Source organism: Anabrus simplex, chromosome 1 (genome assembly GCF_040414725.1).
Source record: "Anabrus simplex isolate iqAnaSimp1 chromosome 1, ASM4041472v1, whole genome shotgun sequence".
Classification (NCBI taxonomy): domain Eukaryota; kingdom Metazoa; phylum Arthropoda; class Insecta; order Orthoptera; family Tettigoniidae; genus Anabrus; species Anabrus simplex.
In genome coordinates this window covers 493,049,619-493,074,272 of record NC_090265.1, presented here as the reverse complement: position 1 = coordinate 493,074,272, position 24,654 = coordinate 493,049,619, and the positions used below count along the sequence as shown (strand labels likewise).

Sequence of the window (24,654 nt, the reverse complement as noted above, 5' to 3'; positions counted from 1 at the left end):
CCGCCCCGGCGAAAGGGTTATGGAATCCTGCATAGCTCTGTTTGTTAAGCATGGAGGAGGAAATGTGATGGGGATGTTTTGGAAGTAATCAGGTTGGTGATTTGGTGAAAGTAGAGGGATTACTGGAAAAGAAACAATATCACTGTCATTGTCGCCATAAGACCCATCTGTGTCGCTGCGACGTAAAGCAACTAGCAAAAAAAAAAATATATATATATCACCGTATCCTTTCACGCAATGCCGTGCCATCTTGAATGAAGCTGATTGGTGAAGGATTTGCTCTACAGCAGGACATCGATCCCAAACACACCTCTCATTTGTGCAAGCAGTATCTGGAAAGGATACAAGCTGAAGGAAAATTGGAATTAATGGTCTGGCCTCCTCAATCACCCATCTGTCATCTACTGAACTTTTGGGGGAAGAACTTGACAGGATAGTGAAAGAAAAGGCGCCAGGCAGTGTGGATGGGTTGTGATAATGTCTGTTAGAAACCTGTGGATGTATAAATATCAAGACTTTGGAAAAATCAACAGCTAGAATGCTACGCATCTGTAAAGCAGTAATCGAAAAGAGGGTGGACACAATGATGAACAGGCAATGTGATCGCTTAAGATGTTGCGATTGTGTTTCTAGCGCCCTGTAAATGATCAGTGTAAGGGAAAATCTGGTGAAATGTGTAATAAAACTAGTTAGTTCTAAAAACATAGGTATTTCCATGTTGATTTTCAACAAATAGCCCCTATATTTCATGGTAAGTGAATATTCATGGGTGAGCCTAAACTTTCTGACGCTAGTGTATATAAATGATATATTATATACCAGGTTTACCTTACATGAACCAGATAGTCGTCAACATGTGTGGAGATGACGAGGACAGCAATTTGTTGAAGGTCTTGTGCAGGAAGTGGACAGACGTGGTGGATCGGTCATTTTGTGGAGAGGGATCATACATAATACGAATTAATTGAGAGATGTTCCACCATTCAACACAATATATAATACGTAACATTTATTATATATATAGTGTTGAATGGTGGAACATCCCTCAGTTAATTCCTATTATATAAGTTATACGTCAACACGGAAATGAAAATCTCAACTTATGATATGAGACAGTCAGCATAAGGCATGTAAGCGAAGCGGAAGTGTTCCGAGCTGTTGCCCTACATCAAGAAGGGAGAACAATGCGCATCTGTTGTGCACAGGCTCTGAAATCGTTTTGCAGAGACAGGAGAGTATGTTAGATGCCGTGGATAAGGCTGCAAACAGATTCCTACTATTATCAGCACTACGCCGGCCCTCCAGTAGTGCTAGGGAACTGTTATGTGACCTTACAAGAACCTGTGGCATTCAGCTATCTGTTCAGACGATACGCAATTGATTAAAAGAGGATAACCTGTTCATGTAACTTCACGCACTGGGGAACACCATAGAGCTTGTCTTGCATTTGTCAGAGAATATCATCACTGGCAACTGAGACACTGGTGTCAGATAATGTTTACACACGAGTCCAGGCTTACCTTACATGAACCAAATAGTCGCCAACATGTGTGGAGATGACGAGGACAGCGATTTGTTGAATGTCTTACGCAGGAAGTGGACAGACGTGGTGGATCAGTCATGGTGTGGGGAGGGATCATGTTCGGTAATCCTATGGATTTTGTGGTGGTACTTGAATGCTGCAGTATACATCAGGGACATTGTGAACGACTATATAGCTCCTGTTGCTCTTGGTGTAGGGCCTGATTTCTTGCTGATGTATAATAATGAGACAGCCCATACTGCACAAGACACCAGAGATCATCTCCAACGATTGCACATCTCTGTGATGGAGTGGCCTGCAAGTTGCCCTGACCTAAATCCACTGGAGCACTTCGAAATGTATTGCAGAGACGGACTTGGCAGCGCGTGAAAGCTCCACAAACATTACACGACCTCAGTGAAGCACTGATTGGGGGTGGAATGTCATTCCACAGACGGTCATCCGACGTTACATGCGCAGCATGCCACGCAGGTGTGCAGCTGTAACTGAAGCTAGGGGAGGTGCAACACTGTATTAGACAACTGTTGTTCGAGTATGCAGAGTGTTCAGCAAGAACTTAACATTGTGATTGTGGTAGTTAATATGTTGTGTTGCGAATTGTGGTGAATGGCTAAATGCAAGGGCAATGGTTTTGTTGTTGTTGTTAAATAAATCATACAGTTTCTTTGCCAAAATGTTTCTGTTTTTAAGTAAGATGGAAGCCATAATTTCCAGTCGACTCGCTTAAATGTAACTTAAACGTTCTTCATTCTGTTGAACGCACAGGTTAAATATAAATATACTACAACATACCTGTAAAAAGCCGGCCCCGTGGTGTAGGGGTAGCGTGCCTCCCTCTTACCCGGAGGCCCCGGGTTTGATTCCGCGCCAGGTCAGGGATTTTTACCTGGACCTGAGGGCTGGTTCTAGGTCCACTCAGCCTACGTGATTAGAATTGAGGAGCTAACTGACGGGGAGATAGCGGCCCTGGTCTAGAAAGCCAAGAATAACGGCCGAGAGGATTCGTCGTGCTGACCACGCGACACCTCGTAATCTGGGCTGAGCAGCGGTCGCTTGGTAGGCCAAGGCCCTTCAAGGACTGTAGTGCCCAATCTCCTCTGATGCTTCTCTAATTGCACTTGAACCACTTAGTTCACTCATGCTTATATTATAATAATTACTAAACTAAAATAAATGAAATAAAATAGAGTAAATCAGGCACACAGTTATCACAAATTGGCTAGCAAACAATAATCTTCAAACGCTCGAAGCAACTGGACAGTTTGAGTAGACATAAACAAAGTCCAGTTCACAGCTGACAAGATCGCCGCTTACTGCTTTCCTTCCCCAACTAAAGACGTACTTGGACAGCCTACCAGATAGAGAATTTCATTTTGCAGCGTGAATATTCGTAAAATCGATTGTTACACCGATTTTACAAATCGTCTCACTGCGAGATGATAGCTCTTGGAGGGTTAAACAAACTAAATTCTTTACACAATCAAGTTTACAATGGAACCAGAAATTAACAAGAAAATAAACTTTTTAGACATCACAATCAGTAGGAAAAATGACAACCTGTCATATAAAGTATACAGAAAGTCCACTCATTCGTCACACACCATTGACAATGAATCGAACCACCCTTACACACACAATGTAATGACTGAATACAAAGATACACAGAGCTATTTCTATACCAATGAGCACAATGGATTTCAAAGGATACAAATAAGTAAACAAATCGCGAAAGAAAACAACCACCCTCTGGGCATAGTAGAGCAACAATTAAATAAAAGAAAAGCACCAGAAAAACTACACAGGAATGGAATAAATATGTTTTCAACTACGTTAACAAGATCACGTACAAAATAGCTAACATTTTCAAAAAAAAACAAGGTCTTAAAGTAGCCTTTAGGACGAACAACACACTTTGGAAACACGTCAGCAAATGCAACCTGAACAAAAACAGACCCGTTCTCCAAGACAGTAGTCTATGAACCCGTGCCAGGAACCTAAGTTCAATGCCACTTATATTGGGCAAACCCAAGATGTAATTTCTGCATGAGAAACAAGGAATACAAAAACACAATAAGATACAGTAGACATTCAGCCTTCGGAGAGCACATATTTGACCGTTCATGCCATTTCACAGACATCATCAAAGAGATAAAAAATCTTCCACATGGAAAATAAAAGAAAAACTTTCCCCCTATTCACCCTACTTTATTAACATCTGGACAACATTTGCGCTTAATGAATCCCACAGGAGGTAGTCTGTGACTTAAATGTCTGGAATGTGAGTTAGGATATTCTTATCTGTAGTAAGTTCTCCAAAATGTACGCACCATCCTCTCCACTCGAGACAATCTTTAATTAGATTATCATAAATTACTAAATTAAAAATCTCACAAGGACTCTCCTTAAAAAAAAAAAAAAAAACAAGATCAATAAAAGGTCTAATGGGGGGGGGGGGTATTTTCAACAGGACAAAGGAAGGCAGCATCTCTCAGATTGAAAAAATATTGGGCTAATAGGAAATCAAGGAATCCTGTGTTTGATTGGCTAGAGGGGTCCAATGTAGGCCATAAAATGTAAAATAAAATAAAAATAATAATAACTATTAATATAGTTCCACGAATACCACTATAGTTGGCCCATTATTTGACATAAATTTTCCAGCTAACTCATTCCTGGTTGCCAGCATTTTGTCCAAGTGTGCTAGGTTGGGCTCATCAGTTGTTAACTCTCTTGGAGCCAGGCGGTACTGCGAGCGTCCGCCCTTTAAATTGCCAGAGCCGATGAGATCGGCCTTTAAATATCCGTGCGGAAGTTGCCAGAGCCGATTACATCGGCCGGCTGGAAATTCTGTGATATACATACTTTTTTGGCAGTCTATAGTGACGTGCATACTTTTGTGACAACCTGTAGTAAAGGGGCTACAAGTTATTGTGTGCCTGGCCTGGCTTTGGAATTTCTAAGAGGGTGTTCTAGCTTTCACAAGAGTTGTTTCCTGTGTTTAGAAATACCGCTAACCGGTCAGTACAAGATTGCTCCTTGCAGTGAGTGGATTCTTGACAGCAGAATGGCAAGTAGTTCACGTGATATATTTTCAGCAGGTATTGATGACGATAAATTAATGGAATATTTGGAACAATGCGAAGTGAACGCGGATGATTTATCGGATAGCGATAGTGAATTTAGTTCATAGAGTAGTGATGAAATTATACCAGACACGCCCCCGGGATCACCACAGCTAAAGAAGAGGCGTTTATTTGTTTCTAATGGCAGTAAGGCTACTGTGAATACTGTTGTTGAAGAAACTACTGATGACGAAGATGATGATGATGTCTCTGGAGAACATTTTGTGGAAATTTCTCCCAATGAACCTGACAACATTCCTCAGTCTCCTGTTTCGTTCATGGAACTTCCTGGACCTAAACATGCCCCTGCGCCTGATTCTCCGCCCATATCATACTTCAATTTATTTTTCACTTTTTCTCTGCTAAACCTTATAGTCACCGAGACCAATCGCTACGCTGACCAACTCCTTACTTGTAATGAACTGTTACCTAATTCCCGCTCTCGATGTTGGAGACGCACTACAATTGACGAAATAAGGGTGTTCATAGCTGTCATCATGAATATGGGACTAATAAGAAAACCTACCATTGTTTCGTACTGGAGTACTGTAGACAATTTCATTACCCCTTGGTTTGGTGAAATGTTCTCAAGGAATAGGTTTCAGCTTATTTTGAAATTTTTTCATTTAGTTGACAACAGTAAACTTTCTCCTCCTGGCTCTCCAAACTACGATCCCTGTGCTCGATTCCAGCCTCTTGTAGATCATGCTAATAGGCTATTTAGACATCATTATACTCCTCATCAGCAACTTTCCATAGACGAAAGTTTAGTTGGAACTAAATGCCATACACAACTACTCCAATACATGCCGAATAAGCACCATCACAAGTGGGGGATAAAATTTTGGATGTTGTGTGATGCAGTTAGTAAGTATTGTGTTGGTTTTTATACCTACGGAGGAGCAAGATCCACTGAAGACATAAACGAAATCAGAATTAATGGACTGGCCTACACTGTAGTGACCAAACTCATGTCCCTAGGGAATTATTTTATGAAAGGTTTTCACGTTTACGCAGATAATTATTTTACGTCAATCCCCCTTGCAAAACATTTATACTCACTTGGAACATTTATTACCGGCACTATACGAAGAAACAGGAAGGGACTACCAGATGCTGTGAAAAAGCCATTTAAATTAGTTTGTAATAAATATTTCAGACAGGGGCCAATTTTACTAGTGGGATCCAAACAGAAAAAATCTCAGAAAAATCAGGTGGTGCTTATAAGTACACGCGGAGCTGCAATAGAAACAGAAGTGCCTGCAACTGCTAGAAACATTAATCAACCCAAGAGGAAACCTAACGTGATCTTAGACTATAATCGTTATATGGGTGGCATTGATACAAATGACATGATGGTGTATTTTTATTTAGATGACCGTAGAACTTTGAAATTCTGGAAAAAAGTTGCATTCAATATAATTTCGAGAATGGTCTTAAATGCTTATTTGATGTATTTAGAAAACTGTAACGGAAAGAAAATGACTAGGCTCCAGTTCTACTCCAGTATAATTGAATCCCTGAGTACTGAATGGTTTGATAATAGACAAAAGATTATCACGAATATTCCCGTGTGTGGCGTAAAACTGTTGTCAGGTACATTAGAAAGACGGTGCGTTGTATGTAGCTCTCCGCAACAGAGAAAGAGGTCGCGAACTGTGTGCATCAAGTGCGATAAAGGCCTGCATACTAAATGTGCAGCTCTTCATAAATGCCCTAAATAAAAAATTTATTTAAAGTTCTACTTGAACAAAAAACAGAGATTTTATATGACGTTGCGTTACGCTTTTTATTGTTCCTATTAGTGTTAGTGATAAGTGATTAGTGTTAGTGTAAATAACCTTAAGTGCTTCAACAGTGGTCTCAAACTTTGAACAACATTATATAGCGGTGACGAGTCTTCTTCTCAAAAATTTTCGGTGAGTAAATTTATTTTGTCATTTTCCTTCTTTTTTACTAGTGACATAGTAAATTTGTGTTTGCAATTTTTTGTTTTTCTTTTTCTCGTTCAGAGCAATTATTCTGTTCATAAATGAATTCTCTATCATTACGCAAATGCCGGTCCCCACGGGTCAAGTGTAGTGTGCCTGCCTCTCACTCGGAGATCATGGGTTCGATTCTCGGACAGGTGAACGATTTTTACCTGGGTCTGAGTGTTGGTTCGAGGTCCACTCAAACTAAGTGATGACAATCGAGGAGAGATCTTAGGCTAAGAGAGCTACCTTGGTCATGAAAACCATGAATAATGAACGAGAGAATTCGTCTCAATGACCACGCGTCACCTCGTAAACTGCAGGTCTTCGGACTGAGCAGCGGTCGCTTAGTAGACCAAGGCCCATCAGGGCTTTAGTGCCATAGATGTTTTAATTACGCATATTGTATTGTATTGTATTGTAAGATGTTTTTAAAAATAGATACTGAAACAGAAAACTAGAAAAGGGGATTTCTGATAAAATAAAAACTATAATCTCAACTATTATTTTTTACTTTTTAATAACTCAGAACTATTTTTATACAATCTACACCACATATATAAAATTTATCTTAAGTGTTTGCCATACATCGATATATACATGAATTTTATCGGTGAGTAAAATTGTCTTATTTTCATTAGGGACATACGTTTGAATTTTAATTTTTTATATTTTTATTTTTCGCGTTCAAAATAATTATTTTATAGAATTATATTTAGAAATAAATTCTGCATTTAGACGTATATTCTTTTGTATCGTAGATGATATTTTCAAAGTAGATATTGAGAGAGAAAGTGCAAAAATGTTTTTCTCTTCCTAAAAGTAAACGTTATCGACAACCATAATATCAACAATAATACTTTTTAATTATTTATATCACTCTAAATCAGTTGTTTATTTTATGTAGTCGACGTGTAGAAAATTTCTTGCCGGTAGTTGACATACACCGGTAGATATACGCGAATGTTAAAATGCACGTAATTCTGCTAAAAACGGCCTGGCACTTTACAGTAGTAGAGTGCAGGCGGAGCTCTGGCCTCTTCCAGCTGCTAGTGAGCGGCCGACCAGATCGGCTCCTGGCTCCAAGAGGGTTAAACAGCTCACCTACCAAGATGCATGGCTAGTACATACCATGGAGACCAGTGCGTAGGTTACCTGGAGCCACCGGCAGTGCCAATGCACTATGAGAGTCTTTGTCTCATTTTCAAAACTTGAAGCCTGCCTGGCCATCAGATGATATAGATGTTGATTCCCATACGAAACCTGAAATATTTGTACCGAATGAGTAAATTTATCCTACCAATATAATTGGTTCGTTATTGGACATAAAAAAAATTTCCAGCTGACTCATTCCTGGTTGCCGGCGTTTCGCCCCGTTGTGCTATGTGCAAAACTGTTTTGGTTTAAGGTTGTTCTTATAAGGTTATTTTCCATTAAAAAAGTTAGAAAAGATATCAGACTTGCACAAAAACACATTAAAATTGGTATGAAACGGCAATCAGTTTGTTCAGAACTTTTCACAAATGTTTTCCGTACAGCAGCTTACTAATTAGTACGGTATTTTCTAATTCTGATAGTCTGTAAACACACATGTTCAGTTTCATTCTCAACGGCATCGCCTAACCTAGGTTTACCATGCACATATTATGAAAACATATTTCTAGCCCACTCATAATCCTCATTATCATTTCCCCTATTCCAGCTCCTGCCAGGTCGGGGTATTTATGGTACTTATCTATCTTCTTCTTTCCTTCCACCATTCTTCTTCCACGACCTTGTCCCGGTTTAAATTTAGTCTTCTTATGCTGCTCTTCACTGATTCAGTCCATCTTGTTCTAGGTCTTCCTCTTGCTCTCTTGCCCTCACAATTTGCCTCCAGCATCTGTCTTGGAATTATATTCTCCTCCATCCTATTTACTTGTCCAAACCACCTTAGTTTATTCTTTTCAACTCTCTCATTTAGCATTCCTATCCCAACTTCCTCCCTAACATCTTCATTTCTCACTCTGTCTTTCCTTGTCTTTCCTATCATACTTCTTAGGAATTTTATCTCACTGGCTTGAATTCTACTCCCTTGCTTGCTAGTCAAAGTCCACGTCTCAGCTGCATAAGTCAGTATGGGTACATAGTACATTTTGTACATTATCTCTTTACTTTTCGTTGGTACTTCTTTGCTCCAAACAAGTTTTCTTACACTTTGGTGGAATACATTACTCTGCTATACCCTCCTGCTAATCTCCATGTTCACCCTAGCATTTTGCATTAATTCACTTCCTAGGTATATAAAGCTGTCCACAATTTCCAGACTCTGACTTCCAATTTTCAGTGCCCTTTTCTTGCCATTCCCCTATCGACATAACCATAGTCTTGCTTTTCTCTGTACTGATTTTCATACCATACTTTTCAATTTTTTCATTCAGTACATCTAGTTGCTGCTATCCTTTCCCCCCAATCACATCATCATCTGCAAATAGCGGTATCTTTATTTATTTCTTTATCTCCATAGGCTTCCTTTGTTTCTTTTACAATTTCGTCCATGACCATAATAAACAAAAGAGGTGACAGCACACTCCCCTGTCGTAGTCCAGTCTTATTCCTAAACCATTCTGTCTTTCGAACTGGGGTCAGTACTCTGATAACACAGTTGTTGTACATTGCTTGCACCATTTCTAACATTTCTCTTCTGAGTCTCTTTTTAACCATGGTTTCCCAAACCTTCTCTCTGGGTACACTCTCATATGCCTTTTCTATATCGATGAAAGTCATGACCAGATCCTTTCCATATTCCCAGTTCTTTTCCAATAGCTGTCTCACGCTAAAGATTGGGTCCACTGTAGATCTTCCACTCCTGAAGCCATTATTGTTCCTTGTGTAACTCTCCTTCAATCTTTCTTCTCATTCTTCTTTGTAATATCCTTTACAGTATTTCCTCTATAGTTACCACAAACTTTCTTGTCCCCTTTCTTAAACACTGGTATTATCCCTTTTTTCCAGTCTTCTGGTACGCATTTGTGTTTCCACATACACATTAGTAGTCGGTACAAGCATTGCATACCAACAGGTCCTGCAGCCTTTATCATTTCCACACTGATTTCATTCATCCCTGTTGCTTTTCCCATCTTCATCTTTTGTATCGCTAACTCCACCTCCTGCAGTATTATATCATCCTCTGTTGTTGAGTCCTCACATTGTATTGCTTCTATCTCCCCTGTACAGTATTTCAGATTCAATAGCTTATGAAAATACTCCTTCCATCTTCTCTTTATCTCTTCTGGGTGTGTTAACAGTTCCCCATCTTCCTTTTTCACTAGCTTTGTGGTAACTCTTTTTGTCCTCTTACTTCTTATAAATCCATACAGCATCCTTTTACTGCCACTTACATCCGCTTCCATGTTTTGTGTAAATTCTTCCCAACTCCTCTTCCTTTCTTATCCTACTACCTTCTTACATCTCTGTTAACTGTTCAAACTTTTGTTTTCTTTTGTTTGATCTCTGTTCCATTCTTGCCAGGCTGTTTTCTTTCACCGCTTTCCTCACTTCCTCATTCCACCACGGTGTCTCCTTTTTCCTTCACTCTTGTAGATGTCCTGCCACAAGCACTCTCTGCTGCACTAACAAATGCCCTTTTAAAATTGGCCCACTCCTCTTCTACATTTTCCACTTTAGTAACTGAGATTTGTTGCTTCAGTCTCCTGAAAATCTTCCTGTACATTTTTGTCTTTCAATAACCATACTTTTATTTTGCTTTCTGTTATCTCTTAGTTTTTCCATTTTTCCCAACCTTAATTTTGCCACCACAACTCTATGGTCCCAATCAAATGCTTCTCCTGATAAAGCTGTCACATCCATCAACTTCCTGCGATTTGTCCTTTCCACCAAAAAGTAGTCAATTACTGATTTTGTTCTTCTGTAATATCTCATAATTTTTCTGCTGTTTTTCTTTCGAAACCATGAATTCCCCACTATCACTCTATTCCTTTCACAGAAGTCCACTAGTTCCTCTCCATCGCAATTTTTTTTTCCCATATCCATATAGTCCAATGACTTCTTCCTTTCTTTGTCTCTCGTTTCCAACTTGTGCATTCATATCACCCATAATAACCACTTCCACACCTGAAATTTCTCTTTCTATTTTCTCCAAGAATCCTTCAATATCTTCTTCCCTGTTTCCCATCTGTGTGGCCATACACTTGTATGAAGTCATCACTTCATTCTTCATCTTTAGTCTAATCTTCATTATTCTGTCACTCACAAATTCTACCACTTCAACACGCTCCTCCAATTGCTTTGAAATGTTAAGTCCCACTGTTTATTGCCTCTTAGCCACCACTCCAGTATAATGTGTATCCTTTCCTCAATTTATTCCTTCCCTTACTTTACCATTTCACTTCACTCAGCCCCATCATTTCCACCTTCTCCATGAAATCTAACACTTCCTCCACCTTTCCTGTCAGAGTCATAAGATTTAAGATTGCTGTCTTAATGTTAGTTACTGGTCGCCCATTTTTCACAGTTCTACCAGTACCCTGAGAACTGCACTTCGCTTTAAGCAGGGGACACCCTTGCCTTTTCCACTTTGTTGCTTCAATCTCTCCTGAAGATCTTCCTGTACATTTTTGTTTTTCAATTTCCATAGTACCCTGAGAACTGCACTTCGCTTTAAGCAGGGGACACCCTTGCCTTTTCCACTTTGTTGCTTCAATCTCTCCTGAAAATCTTCCTGTACATTTTTGTTTTTCAATTTCCATACTTTTATTTTGCTTTCTCTTGTCTCTTTTAGTTTTTCCATTTTTAGGCCTTTTCTAGCCCACTGTAGAGTAATAATAACCTTCTAACTACAAATTTACATGGGAACAGCCATTCTACAATTTAACCTGATGTGGGAATATATAACCTAACCTCTGAAATCAGTTATGCACAGTCTGTTTCTTGAGAAGTATCACATTCTTATTTTTATGTATCTAGTATTAAAATCAAGCAATTGTATACTTCAGCTTTTATTTCTAAGGATTTAACAACTGCTGTCGGTGCACTTACCTCGGAGTTGTGGGATATTATTAATCAAAGTTGACAGCACGTTGGGGAGAGTTTGCTCGTGCATGTAGCGAGGAATCAATATGGAAGATGATCGATCGCATTCAATATAAACGCTGGAGTCGTGTATGAATATTGATGACAGAAAAACTAACATGCCCAAGTTTGTTCGTAATAATGGATTAATCAGTGAAAGGGTTCTCATTGTAACTGTTCCGGAATATCCGTGGAATGCAGAGGTGAAAGAAGGTGCCAGGGTGAATGGGTCTAACTACAATGTCAAGAATTGAATTAAAACTTAATTTGAAGGTTATATTTTCAGAAAACAATTTTTCATGTCAATATTACAGGTACACATAACAATTCTTAAACAAGATTAAGAAAAATCCAAGTTTCAGAACCTTAACACTTTGGGCTTTAAGCCCCTAGTTTTACAATTTCCTGAGCTACAAGCTCAAAATTACAAAAGAGCACAAATTATTCAGGGGCAGAAATCCCGTAATTCAATAACACATGCTCTCCAAAATCTGAATATCCAGCCTTCCAGAGGTACTGTTTACAATTACAAAATTTTGGAAAAGAGCTAACAGGCTCTCAGTTTCTTCTAGCCTATTCAAGGCAATATCAGAAAATTACAATCACTCGCCCATCAAGGCACAACTTACAAATTGAAAGGTAATGTTATACAGGGGTATCTAGTACCCAACCTACAGGGCCTTTGCGGAAAAGAACAGGTTAAGTAAATGGCCCGAAACACAAACTGAATGGAGTCATATGCTTGCACTCCTAGATATGAACACTAAAACAACCTAAGGGGCTCTAGGCCGATGAAACAGGGGCTATTCCCAAACTACTGAGGTGACTCGTATAGAAATTACCTTACCACATTACAGAATGAAAACCAGTTATAAAAACGTAGATGAAGGGGAGCTCGAGAGGATAATTCGCTCTCTATCCTCGCTTTACAGTTAGAGTTTACGAAGTTTTTACATTAGCCGAAAGAAGATTTACATTTTAGAAAAGTTGGTTACCTAGTTGAAGATTTAGACCTTTCCCTCGGGTTAAACTGCGGAAGTAGCAAGAAAGAAAACTTATGTGGCCATTACCTTGTAGAAGTTGTAGCAGCTGATGAAAGAGGCCTCCCGCTTTGACACACTCACTCAGTAAGATGACGATCAGTTTGCCAAGAAACGTGAGAATCCGCAGTTTATAAACCCTCAGGGAAGATTCGAGACCATTCAGGATTAAACTAGCCACACCCTCTCAAGTTTATTGGTTAATTTCAAAGTTACACTCAGAATAGTAGAAGAAGAAGAAGAAGATAGGTGATAGGTGGAAAATGAATTACAGAAATTAGGGATTGGCTAGATTCAAAACTGGCAGAAATAAAAAGGAAATATTGCCAACCCAAAAATAAATTAACATCAGTCAGTAAAAAAAACTTATGAATACAAATCTTCTTTGAATTATAAGTTCTTACACCTCGCACCAGGGTGCGTGATCATAGTTTTTAGTAGTGTCATCTGTGGAAGAATGTCCAAACTCCTTGATGGATAGCAAACAAAACTAGTAGGAATTCAGTCAGTTCAGGAAACTTAACAAGAACAAAATTACTCAATATTTAGGTGGTGATATCTTCTGATTAAAGATCCAAGTTGGTGTAGTTTCAGTTTCACCAATAGAGGAGTTCATTTAGGCGCTAGTTTTAAATGCGTGGCATTGAGGTGTACCTCCCGGTACAGTAACCAAAGGATATTGCACAATGTAATAAAGAAATTCCAAACAGCATAACAGTATTTTCAATACAGCAAAGTTCTCTTTTAGTGTACTACAGCGTTCACGGTCGGATGTGTATGTGAGCCTGACATCTCTCTTAAGCCTGCGCCCTAAATCTCTCTTCTGCCTTGAATCATGTTTAGCAAGCTTATGACGTCTTTTTCATAGGTTCTTGGTGTCTCATATCTAATAGGTATAAATACTTGAGAATTTTAACATTTCCATATGCTAAATGCAGGTTCTGCCCTAATGTGAATTACAGTAAATCAAATATAAAATTACATTGATCTTATCGAATAATTTTCGGAACTTTAAATTTCTTCTGTTAAATGCGGGGTTATGCTGTATATCACATCAGAAGCAGTTGTGATAATGGGAGAGTTGCTCTAGTCCCAAGACATCCCAGTGTAGACATGAAATTATCAGTTCAAAGCTACACAAATATGCTACAAAAGGAACGATATCAAGTGCACCAAGACTGAGCCTGTCTGTTCATAGCATTATCATATTTTATAAAGCATATTTCAACATCTCCAGTGTGCCTCCATGGCTCAGGCATGCTGGCCTCTCACCTCTGGGTTCTGTGGTTCAAATCCCAGTCATTCCATGTGAGATTTGTGCTGCACAAAGCAGAGGCAGGACAGGTTTTTCTCCAGACACTCCAGTTTTCCCTATAATCTTTCATTCCAACAACACTCCAATATCATTTCATTTCATCTGTCAATCATTAATCATTGCCCCAGAGGAGTGTGACAGGCTTCGGCAGCCAGCACAATTCCTAAACTCACCAGGGAGATTTTATTCATTCCATTCCTGACCTGGTCAAATGACTGGAAACAGGTATCGATTTTCCTTTTCATCTGAACAGCTTCAGTAGCCACATGTCCGCCTCCGTTGCATAACTGTTAGGCCTATTAGCTGCCATCGTTGGAGGCCCAGGTTTGATTTCCGATACTGCCAGGAATTTAAGGATGGCAGGAGGGCTGCTATGTGGTTGAAATGGTACATGCAGCTCACCTCCATTGGGGGATCTGCCTGAAAAAGGCTGCACCACCTCAGGATGAGGACACAAGTTTACTTTTTTAGTAGCCACATGAATAGAACATAACAAAAAGAGTGTGTTTCACTCTCTTTTACAAGTTTTACAGACAGGTTTGTCATAAAATGTTTGTTAAAAATATGTCTATTTGAACGATGATCCAATATATAAATGCGGCCATGTTGACATACCCATTTCTAGTCAACATTGATCAAAAGCAGCACAATTGCTCCCCTTACTTCTATTCTATTCATAAAATTTCCTTATGTAAACAATTTTGTTTCAGTTTTTTCTTTGTAGGTATCCGTATATTGCATTTCCTAACTGCTTTTAGTAAATTTTGTTCTGTAGATTATTGGTTAATTGAGACTTGCTTCATCATGCTGTTCTGTATATTTTATTTTTTAATGTTTGTGTTTTACATGGGACAGTATCTTAGGTCATCATGCAATTATTGATAACTTTTCTTCTTTCCATCCTGTATGTTCACTCCTTTACTGTACTAAACATCTGTAATCATAGAGGAGAAGTTGTGGTTATGGAATAGGTAGGGGGTTATGGAATACCTCGATATTCACCCTGATAAGTGCTACTCCCTAAACGTCATTGTTAAAACTAGTCTGCTATAATACCCTTAATCGTCACGAGATGGCAACTTGCCCCCAGTGTTCCTCCAGCTGCAGTAAGAGTAAATTTTCTCCAACTTTTATAGATGTGTACACATTGTACAATTTGAAGAACTGTGTTGAGTTGTTATTCTATAACTGCAGTCTAGCTTTGAAGGACCTTAATGGGCTCTCAAATTATATAATTGAATTTAACATGGGAGGTAAGGTGTGACGTTTAAAACGTTGCTTTATATTGGAGGGGTTATGGACCACACAAGTTTCAATTACACCTTAACTCCCTCCCGTGTTTAGGTAACTGCAGTGCCATTAACAGTTGAGTGTAAGAACGATTTTATCCGTCTACCTCACATCTGTACCATGCCTTATTTTGCTGTCAGTATAAGAAGCAAACTATAAATAATTACTTCATGATTAAGGACATATATCACTGTTAGTTTTAATTTGTAGTATTTTAATCTATCCACAGCCAAAGGAATGCCGGGTTATAGTAAACCTATACCGCCAGATCACAACAATAATAGAAATGGAATCCATCGGCAATGGCAAAAGCTATCAAGTTAGTGCATGGGAAGATAATGGGATATCTGAAAGCTGCGAAAGAGTTTGGTGTCCCTAGAACTACACTTTTTCGCCTTGCATCTTCACAAGTGTCGGACGAAAATGCTGCAGCTGATAATAAATTAGGGAAGGGGTGGGGGCGAACTGTCCTACCGGCAAATTTAGGAGAATAATTGGTTGCCTATTGTATACAAATGGAATCACTCTTGTATGGCCTAACCAGAAACGATATTCAGCAGATAGTTCATCAGCTGGCTCTTAGAATCCAGTGATAGTGAAACCGTCAGCGTCCGACGCCAACCAAAGGATGACAGTGTAAGAGTGCATCTTCTGTGGTGTCAGATTTGCAGAGAATTTTAGAGGCGAAACATGGGTTCAGTGCCTGCAGTGTGAGTTGTCGGCCCATGACGATTGTTCTGGTTGTGATAAGGACCATTATGTCTATGATTTTTGTGTGTAAAGATATCTTGTTTGGATTCAGATGATAGTATTCCATATCCCCAGCAGTATTGCATAAACCCCACCATTTATCTTTTTTTGAAATTTTGGAAATAGTAATAATTGTGTTTATGTGAAGACCTTCTAATGGGATTGTAATAGAAATAAATAAATTGCCAGTAAACTGCAATATTTAAAATATTTTTTGTGGATAACTTTGGATATACTTCCATAAAACAAAATGGTATTCCATAACCACCTCCTTTCCTCTACCTATTTCCACCCGAGTTGTATTTTCCCGGGCATGTCATGAATGTAATTTAGAACAGATGATGTTGGAATTGCAGAACAGTAGTACTTTGCATCTCCTCGTCTTCACTTTTTCCATTATAGAGGTAAAACATCTTGTCTAAAGTTGGAAACACTTATTAATCTTTTATGATGATTATGATTGAAGTTGGAAGTATTATTGGATGTGAATGCTCAACTAAATCTGCTTCCTCTGTCCTGTTCAATGTTCTTAGAAGATATTTTAATTATCCCTCCAGTTGTAATTTGTATATTAAAGCTCAAAGTCCTTAACTTTTACTTAGCAATAGCATTAACATTATTTGTGAATCAGTAAGCATTTAGTCTGATTTTATTAATTTTATTTCAGCTAATGATTCATCCAAATCCAGCTATGCGTCCATCTGCACTCAACCTGATGCAGCATCGTGCCCTTTGTCCTTTTGGCAACAAAAGTAAGGCACAGCTCCGTAGAGAACTTAATGCTGAGAAGTTGAAGAATGAAATTCTGTCAAAGCAATTACAAGAAGCTGCAAAATGCCTTAAATCCTTCACACCTAACATTCTGGCTGCTCAGGCAAATAATCCAGTTAATGGCGAGGTATGCCTAAGTGATATCAAAAGAACTGGTTCAAAAACTTCTCGACTTCTTGGCAAAAAAGTCAATCGAAGTCATAGCACAACCAATTTTTAAAAGGAATCCTTTCCACTTAATATATACCTTACGATATTTGTACATGGTTTCTTTTACTATTTGGTTGACTAGCCATTTCATTGCCAAACTGCTTTTAGTAAGTTTTGTTCTGTAGATTATTGGTTTATTGAGACTTACTTCATCATGCTGTTCTGTATATTTTATTTTTTAATATTTGTATTTTACATGGGACAGTATCTTAGATCATCATGCAATTATTGATAACTTTTCTTCTTTCCATCCTGTATGTTCAGTCTTTTACTGTACTGATCATCTGTGATCATACCTTATTCCACCCGAGTTGTATTTTTCCGGGTATCTTAAGTCGATATGGCATGTTTGTAGTAAGTTGGAAAATCAAATTTCCTGTCCAGTAACATTTTTGTTTACCAATGGAAGGAAAGAAATTTTGGCATCATCATCATCGTATTTTCATGGGTTTGAATTAACTATATATAAATTACTATAATGCAAAATTAATCTTAGAAAGAGAAAATGTTATCTTAATTTGAACATTATTCATAAAAAATATGGAAACTAGTAATCCGAAATGCACTTTTACAATTTAGGATTAGGGCACGTGGACCCAACTTATTTTATCCTCTATTGAGAATCGTTCATTATATTACAGTTTTTTATTGTTTTTATTTTGCAATTAGCAGTGCAAAGAAAAGAAGTAGCCTGGCCAGGGATACTGAATTCTCGTACAAAATGAGTATTCATGAATATTTACTGGAAAAGTTTTGTATGTTTAATAAATAACAATTACCAAACATCATGTTATGCTCAGATCATTTGTAATAGTAGGCATTCTCGTGTTTTCATGGCTTTCTTTGTCCATCTGATAATTCTAAATAGGTCTGTTAGGTGGTGTGTATTCAAGCATTTTTTGCGTTGGAATCTTTTAAATGGCTCCAGAAACAAACAAAAGCTCCTTAATTATATACTTCATTTTCTTTTGCCTATGGCTTAAAGTTATATTAAGTATTTGAAAGAACATAGAGTGATAGTTGCAAATGGTTATATGAGATTAAAAAACTTGACATGAAATTCATGAAATAAGGTATTTAGTTCTAATATCCAATTTTTTCTTTGTGCTTTCAGTGCTACTGTCTATTAAGGGGTTTCACTGGAGGGTAGGAATATAGATTCTTGTGTTGTTTTAAAATTAAGAAGAAGTTACAGAAACAAACATGTACCTGCCTTTATTAGGACACAATACATTCTGAAGATATGCTTTCTGCAGAGTATTTCTGTGCCTCAGCACTTTTACTACTTTGTTTTTACTCATTTCACTCTAATAGTTAATGTTTCCACAATGCTGGATTCAATTATGAATTTATGACGACTTCTGTGAAAGAATTTGAAGGCAGAACCAGAAAATTTTCTGATTCATTACTAGAGTTTTTAATGTTGAAACTTCCGGTCTGTTAGACTACTATTAAGTTCTCCTTCTGAGTTAGACTGGGTTGTTTTATGTACCTTATTTACTGGTTTCCTATGTTGCACTATTCTTTATAAAGAATATGAATCTACTCCTACTTGATCCCAGGTAATCATTCTCCCAGGCAACTAAAATCAACTATGAAGGTGGTCACTATGCCTCACCTTATATCCTATCTCTGTCTTCTGTGAACCCCAAGGACATCTTTGGAACATTACGTTTCTCTCACCCAGCAGTCAGATGATCAATTTCTGTTAATGATCTTTGACTTGAAAGGATCTTGTATTTTTCGATATAAGCAAGGCACAGTGACACCTGATTTTAGTTGTCCGGGGAGTCTCAACCTCGGATCAAATAGGGCTATATCAAAATGGCGGCAATCTGTACGTAAGGTACATAAAATGGCACCACTGTCCAACCTGGGAAAGGAACTTATTGGTAATTTTGTAAATTTGATTTGATGCACTCCTGTACGTCGTTTAGAATCATCTTTGAGGAAGTTTTATGGAATATTCTTGAATTCCATTTTAATCTTACGTGTTTGGTTGCAATTAAGAGGATTGCAACATTACCTTAAAACCAATTAAATTACTTCAAAAGTATGACTTGATTTCCTCACTTTATTGAATTATGAGAAATAGCACTAGCCCGAAGTAATATGCCATATTGCTCAAGCAAAACTATACATTTAGGGTTCAGTTTGATTTTCATTGGAATACTTAATTTAAATTCTCTCTCTATAGATTATTTGAGAAGTATGTACAGTGCACTCTTTTCTTTATCTACAAATGTTAATAAATCAAGAAAAAAGCTCTAAAATATATGGGCTTAATGCTTCATTCATTGAAATGTAAGGAGTCCCTCTTGTATACATAGAAATAATAGTGCTTCCAGTTAATTGAACATCAAATAAAAATGCTCGTAAGATAGAATGAGAAAATTGAGTGAAATTGGATCAGATCTTTCAGTATATATTGAACCTCCCTAATTCTCTGTTACCTGGTATAGTGCTATTTGCTTAGAAAATTCATCAAGTTGAGAAAATATGAACTGGGAAAGAGTTCTGATGAGATTTTGCAAGCTGTTCACTTTATGTTTACTTATGTAATATGAACCTTTTAGAATTCATACTCTAGAAAAATGTAAGCCCATATTATAACTCAAAAGTAGATCAGTCTGGTGACACAATCACAAGATACGTAATGCATTTAATTAAATATCAAAAGCTGTATCACATCACTCTCCGAGAATTAATAGCTAGGTATTTACATAGTTGCATTATAGTAGCTACACTTGCCTAATAATTTACAATCACTGGATTTGCAGTACTCCATTTTATGTATGCATAATATGGTCTGAACATTTCTGTCAGTTTTGAAATTTGCATAGCCATTATAGTGGTACCATATAACATGTTAATTTTCAGTCTTAGCTGTCCGTGGTGAAGCATTTTGTGAACAGAGCCGACCTTTAGCATCTGATTCATATGATCATGATAGTTACACCGTATATTGATACCCTAGTTGCAAAGCAACGTTTCAACTTATCAGTCTCGACTTTCTACGTACATTGTATGTACTGAGTTGACATGGATATAATCATCCTAGGAACATATTCTTTATATTTCAGTTGCCAAGCCAGCATTAATTTGGTATTATAATCCTATTTGTATTGCATGATTTGAGTGTGGTAGGAATTTAACTTTCTGTAGGTCTAATTATCTTCCTAGTTACAAGATGTCTGGAATTCGAGGGAAGTAAAGAACAAAGGAGTGGTTTCCTTGTTTTTTGAATCGTCATATTTTTAGAGTCGGTGACTTTCTACTCTAAAGTTCAGTATATAATATTTTAAAATTCTCAAGCAGTTTTCATGGGACATATAAATAATGTACACATGTTTAATATCACATCGTCCACCACTTGCAAAGGTTACTCAAGGTAAATGGGCCGTTTTCCATCATGCCCTCTCAACCAATGGTGGTAGCGTGAGCTGTCTGTTGTCATTCTTTGCAGTATATATAAAATATAAGTAATAGGTTGATAGACATGATCGTCTTTTGGGATTTTATCATGTCAAAGAAATAAAAAGTAGAAATTCTTTGTGTTTAGTGGAGACATTTTACTCTTTGTTTCTTTGCCACAGCAAAATCTCAAGAGATTTTAATGTCTACTAGTGTGAACAGTAAGAGCATCGATCTAAAAAGTGATAAGTTTGTTACATAAGTACATCCTTCAAGAAATAATGAGAAGTTCGTAAGTATGCTAGGCTCTACTCTTTGTTCATTAAAGCTACTGTGTCCCTGGTATTCTTTTATAAATAGAAGAGAAAGCCATTTCATGTAGTTTTCTCTCAAAATGCAGCAATAGGATCCTGTATAGGAATTAAAGCTGAAAATACTATTTTTAGTTATGTTAGAAATTTGAGATTGAGGAACAGTTGAAGAAGAAATAAAAATGTCTAATAATAGAGAGATGTATTAATAATTATATAAGGAGTTTTTGTTATGTTGTCTCTGGGTCCCTTCTTTCATTTTAAAACAATGTATGTATACATCCCACATAATATTGAGTTTTTATCATGACGACACACTTCCTTCAAAATGAAAAATAATCATATTGACTCTCGCCTTTTCATTTCCAAAAATATAGTATCAGCCAGCAATTTTGCCAACGTATTAGTGTCTTGATTGACTGAATCAGCATTCATCCTTAGTCATAGTAAGAAAGCTTTAGGTTGACTTAACCTGCTGAGAAGGGGTTATCTATTATGGAGTCTGTAGGCTTCTTTTTATTTTAAGATTTGAATTTGTCAACCCTTAACATAATCTTGTGAAATCTGTTTCCTTATACCATTATGATGCTGTGAATTTTGTTCAAATGTTATTAACATTTTGTCTATATGTTATTTAATGAATGATATGTTCTTTTTTATAAAATTGTTGTGTGTTTTTGAAAAGTGTTTGTTTTATAAAGTTTTAGGGCACATCATGCATTAGAATATTAGCAATATTCTCCATTTCATGAAGAATTCATATTCCAGGAATGATTGCCTGTCCAGTTTTGTGCATGAGGAATTCTTGCCAGTACCATTTCCCACACAATTGTCTGTAATGTTAAGATGATGAATCATTAGTGCTGTCCCATATTTCTGCATAAAAGATTCTACTCTGAGGGAAAGTAATGGTCATTGGAGTCTGAAGATATTTTGGAATATTTTTCTACTAAGAAGATGTAGATGGTATTAATATTAAAATAAATATTTTATATTTGTACAGTATTTTAAGTAGCAGGACTATGTGAACCTGTGGTACTGAAGAAGTTAGTTTGAAAGTGACATTGATGCAGTTATTAACATTATGATGACCTGTTATTTTAAAGATGTTGACAGATACTGTATATGAAGGAAGAAGTAAATGTTTCATACTTTAGTGTACATAGTAATACTAATTTTCTGACTGTAATTTAAACTTACATGTTCATATGTCTTAATTTCATGAATGAGTTGTACCATTGATCATTTACTGTACTTCAAGAAGAATTTGACAACTTGAATTATGTAGATGATCAAGGATTCTTCTATTTGTAGTACAGTAGAACTTTGTTGTTTTTGTATGAATATGACACTCTTTATCAGACATATTGTGATTTTCTTTTAGTGATGTAATTATGTAATTAATACAATATTGTGATACGATGAAAAAATGTTGCTTGTTAAATAAAGCTTTTACCTAAAGAATTTTACTGCTTGTTTGCACATTTCTTCTTGTAAGTTATTAGGAGTCAAAGAAGCACAAGTAAAAACAATACGATTGTCTGCATTGTCATACATTGTAGCTCATCTGATTGAGGCAGCTTCTTGTGTATGTGTAGTGATTTCTCCTCTCTTGCTCTTCTCCCCTCCCTCCTCCTGCCTAGTGTTTACATTTTCAACACTGTGTTCTTACCTAACAGGGTCATTTTTTCCTTTCTCAGCTGACGAGCAGATATTTACATTTTAAAAAGCCTGTTCTCTGGTACTTATGAAGCTGCCTTGTCAGATGAGCTAATGCAAATTTAGAATAGATTTCATAAATCTTTTTTTTTTTTTCATTTTTAATTCATACATCTGAGAGGCATGATACTGTTTTTAAATTTGAACTATTCTCTCTCCTTTACAATCTAAAATATGGAACCTTAGTTATATTTTCTACTTCAGAATGTATGCTATGAACCATTTTTTACCTAGGATGTTATTCTTCTTCATACGGTACGTTAAATTATAATATTTCCAAATTTGAGTTAACTCTAGCTATATTATGTTTAAATGTATAATCAACTGGAGGTGGGATTTTTTGGGGTTTTTATTTTATTTTTTCAAAATTGAACACACATGTGGATTCTACAACACAAATTATCCATTTTGTGGCTAATGAGAAACACTGCCATTCCAGTAGGTTCAACCTCCCTTGTATGTATACTTGTTTTGTCCGTGGAAGTAGTTCACCAAATGCTTTTGTGTGCAAGTTTCACTTGACAGTGTTGATATTGACCTCCAGAGCCATAACGCTTTCACCAATCTTCATGCACTTCTCCGTAATCTGTTCCGTGCTCCCACATTCAGTAGCATTATTAACCATGCCTGCAAGAAGCTACATATCCAGTTGAATGTGATACCGTTGATACTCCAGACAGTGTTATCTGGGACACTGAAGATTCAAGCTGCTGAACTCCCAACTGCACAAATGCATAATCCATCCAGTGTGCCTATTGTCGTTTACATTTATGCTTAGCAGGTTTTTTCATGAAGATCCACAACCAAGTTTATATATATGTAAGGACAGCTAATATTAATAGAATAATAACTATTTATAGCTGATTTTCCTGCTGTATTCATTATTATACCAATATCTATATAGGCACATATTCATGTATAATCACTGAGCGAGTTGGCCGTATGGTTAGGGGCGTGCAGCTGTGAGCTTGCTTCTGGCAGATAGTGGGTTCGAGTCCTACTGTTGACAGCCTTGAAGATGGTTTTCCATGGTTTCCCATTTTCACACTAGGAAAATTCTGGGGCTGTACCTTATTTAAGGCCACGGCCACTTCCCTCCCTAGGGGCTTTTCCTATCCCATCGTCTCCCTAAGATCTATCTGTGTCAGTGCGACGTAAAGCAAATTGGGAAAAAGAACCAAAAAAAACATGTATAATCACTGCTATGGGCAGCTCAAATTGGTACAGACAAGCATTAACTAGAGCTGAACTTTCCATCATATTTGATTTCATTCTATCATCAGTCAGGCATTTTGTGAATGTTCCTCATAAGGCTTGCGCCCTCGCACCTAGTGTGGCCCAGGATTGGGACCATGTCTAGCTGGCACTCTGGATGTCCCTCCACCACTGTAGTATTCACTGAAAGTGTATAAGAGACAAAAGTGTGTTGCCAGTTATGGCAGGCTGACTTTGTGGGGAAATCCACATTTATAGCCTTTGTAATCGAAAATATGTCCAATGTAATGTGTATTTTATCACAACACTTTCTATACAGGCACATGTTTTCACTCTGTACAGAAAAATAAAGAACACTGGCATGGGGTGCTAGTTTACTTACATTTTGACTGTACAGAGTGTTCTATATTTGCAACAATGGTTTGTGATAGATTTAACCGCACGGGAGTTGCATGGGTTAGAGTCTATTAAGCCAGCAGGTTGCCAGGACTAACAGGAAATGAACTCTTCTACACAGTACGTAGAAGGAACCAAACATTGAAGGAACTTCACCTTGCTGGGTGCATTTGAGGAGGAATTTTTTTTTAAAGCACATTTCAGGACTGCAGAAATTTGTCAAGTCAGTTGGTGCACTGCGGATTTATCAACACAAGCTGGAAGAAATGAGGGAATACTCTCAGCCAAAAGCAAGAAAGGTCTGATAAATAAATGATGAAATAAATTAAAGTCATGAAACTTCTTTGTAAATAGACTGGCTGCCAAGGTGACTGCTGCTGTTGCATGGCCCGAATACTAACCTTTCCCTTCTGTCCCCTTGACACCTGTGTGCTCAACTCACAAGGCAGGTGTGCTGTTTGGCCAGGCCTAGTTTAGAGGGTGTCTGTAATAATTCAGTGGACATCACACATTTT

General features: G+C 37.4%; 1 protein-coding gene across 1 annotated transcript in view; it reads left to right on the top strand.

Annotated features, from left to right (window-relative positions):
- Wee1 (Wee1 kinase) overlaps positions 1-22,267 on the top strand; it is a 108,852-nt gene extending 86,585 nt beyond the window's left edge. The window contains exon 8 of the mRNA XM_067135337.2: positions 16,771-22,267. Within this exon, the coding sequence (XP_066991438.2) occupies positions 16,771-17,094 (324 nt within the window). The 3' untranslated portion in view covers positions 17,095-22,267. The remainder of the gene's footprint in view (positions 1-16,770) is intronic.
- Positions 22,268-24,654: the final 2,387 nt, after the last annotated feature.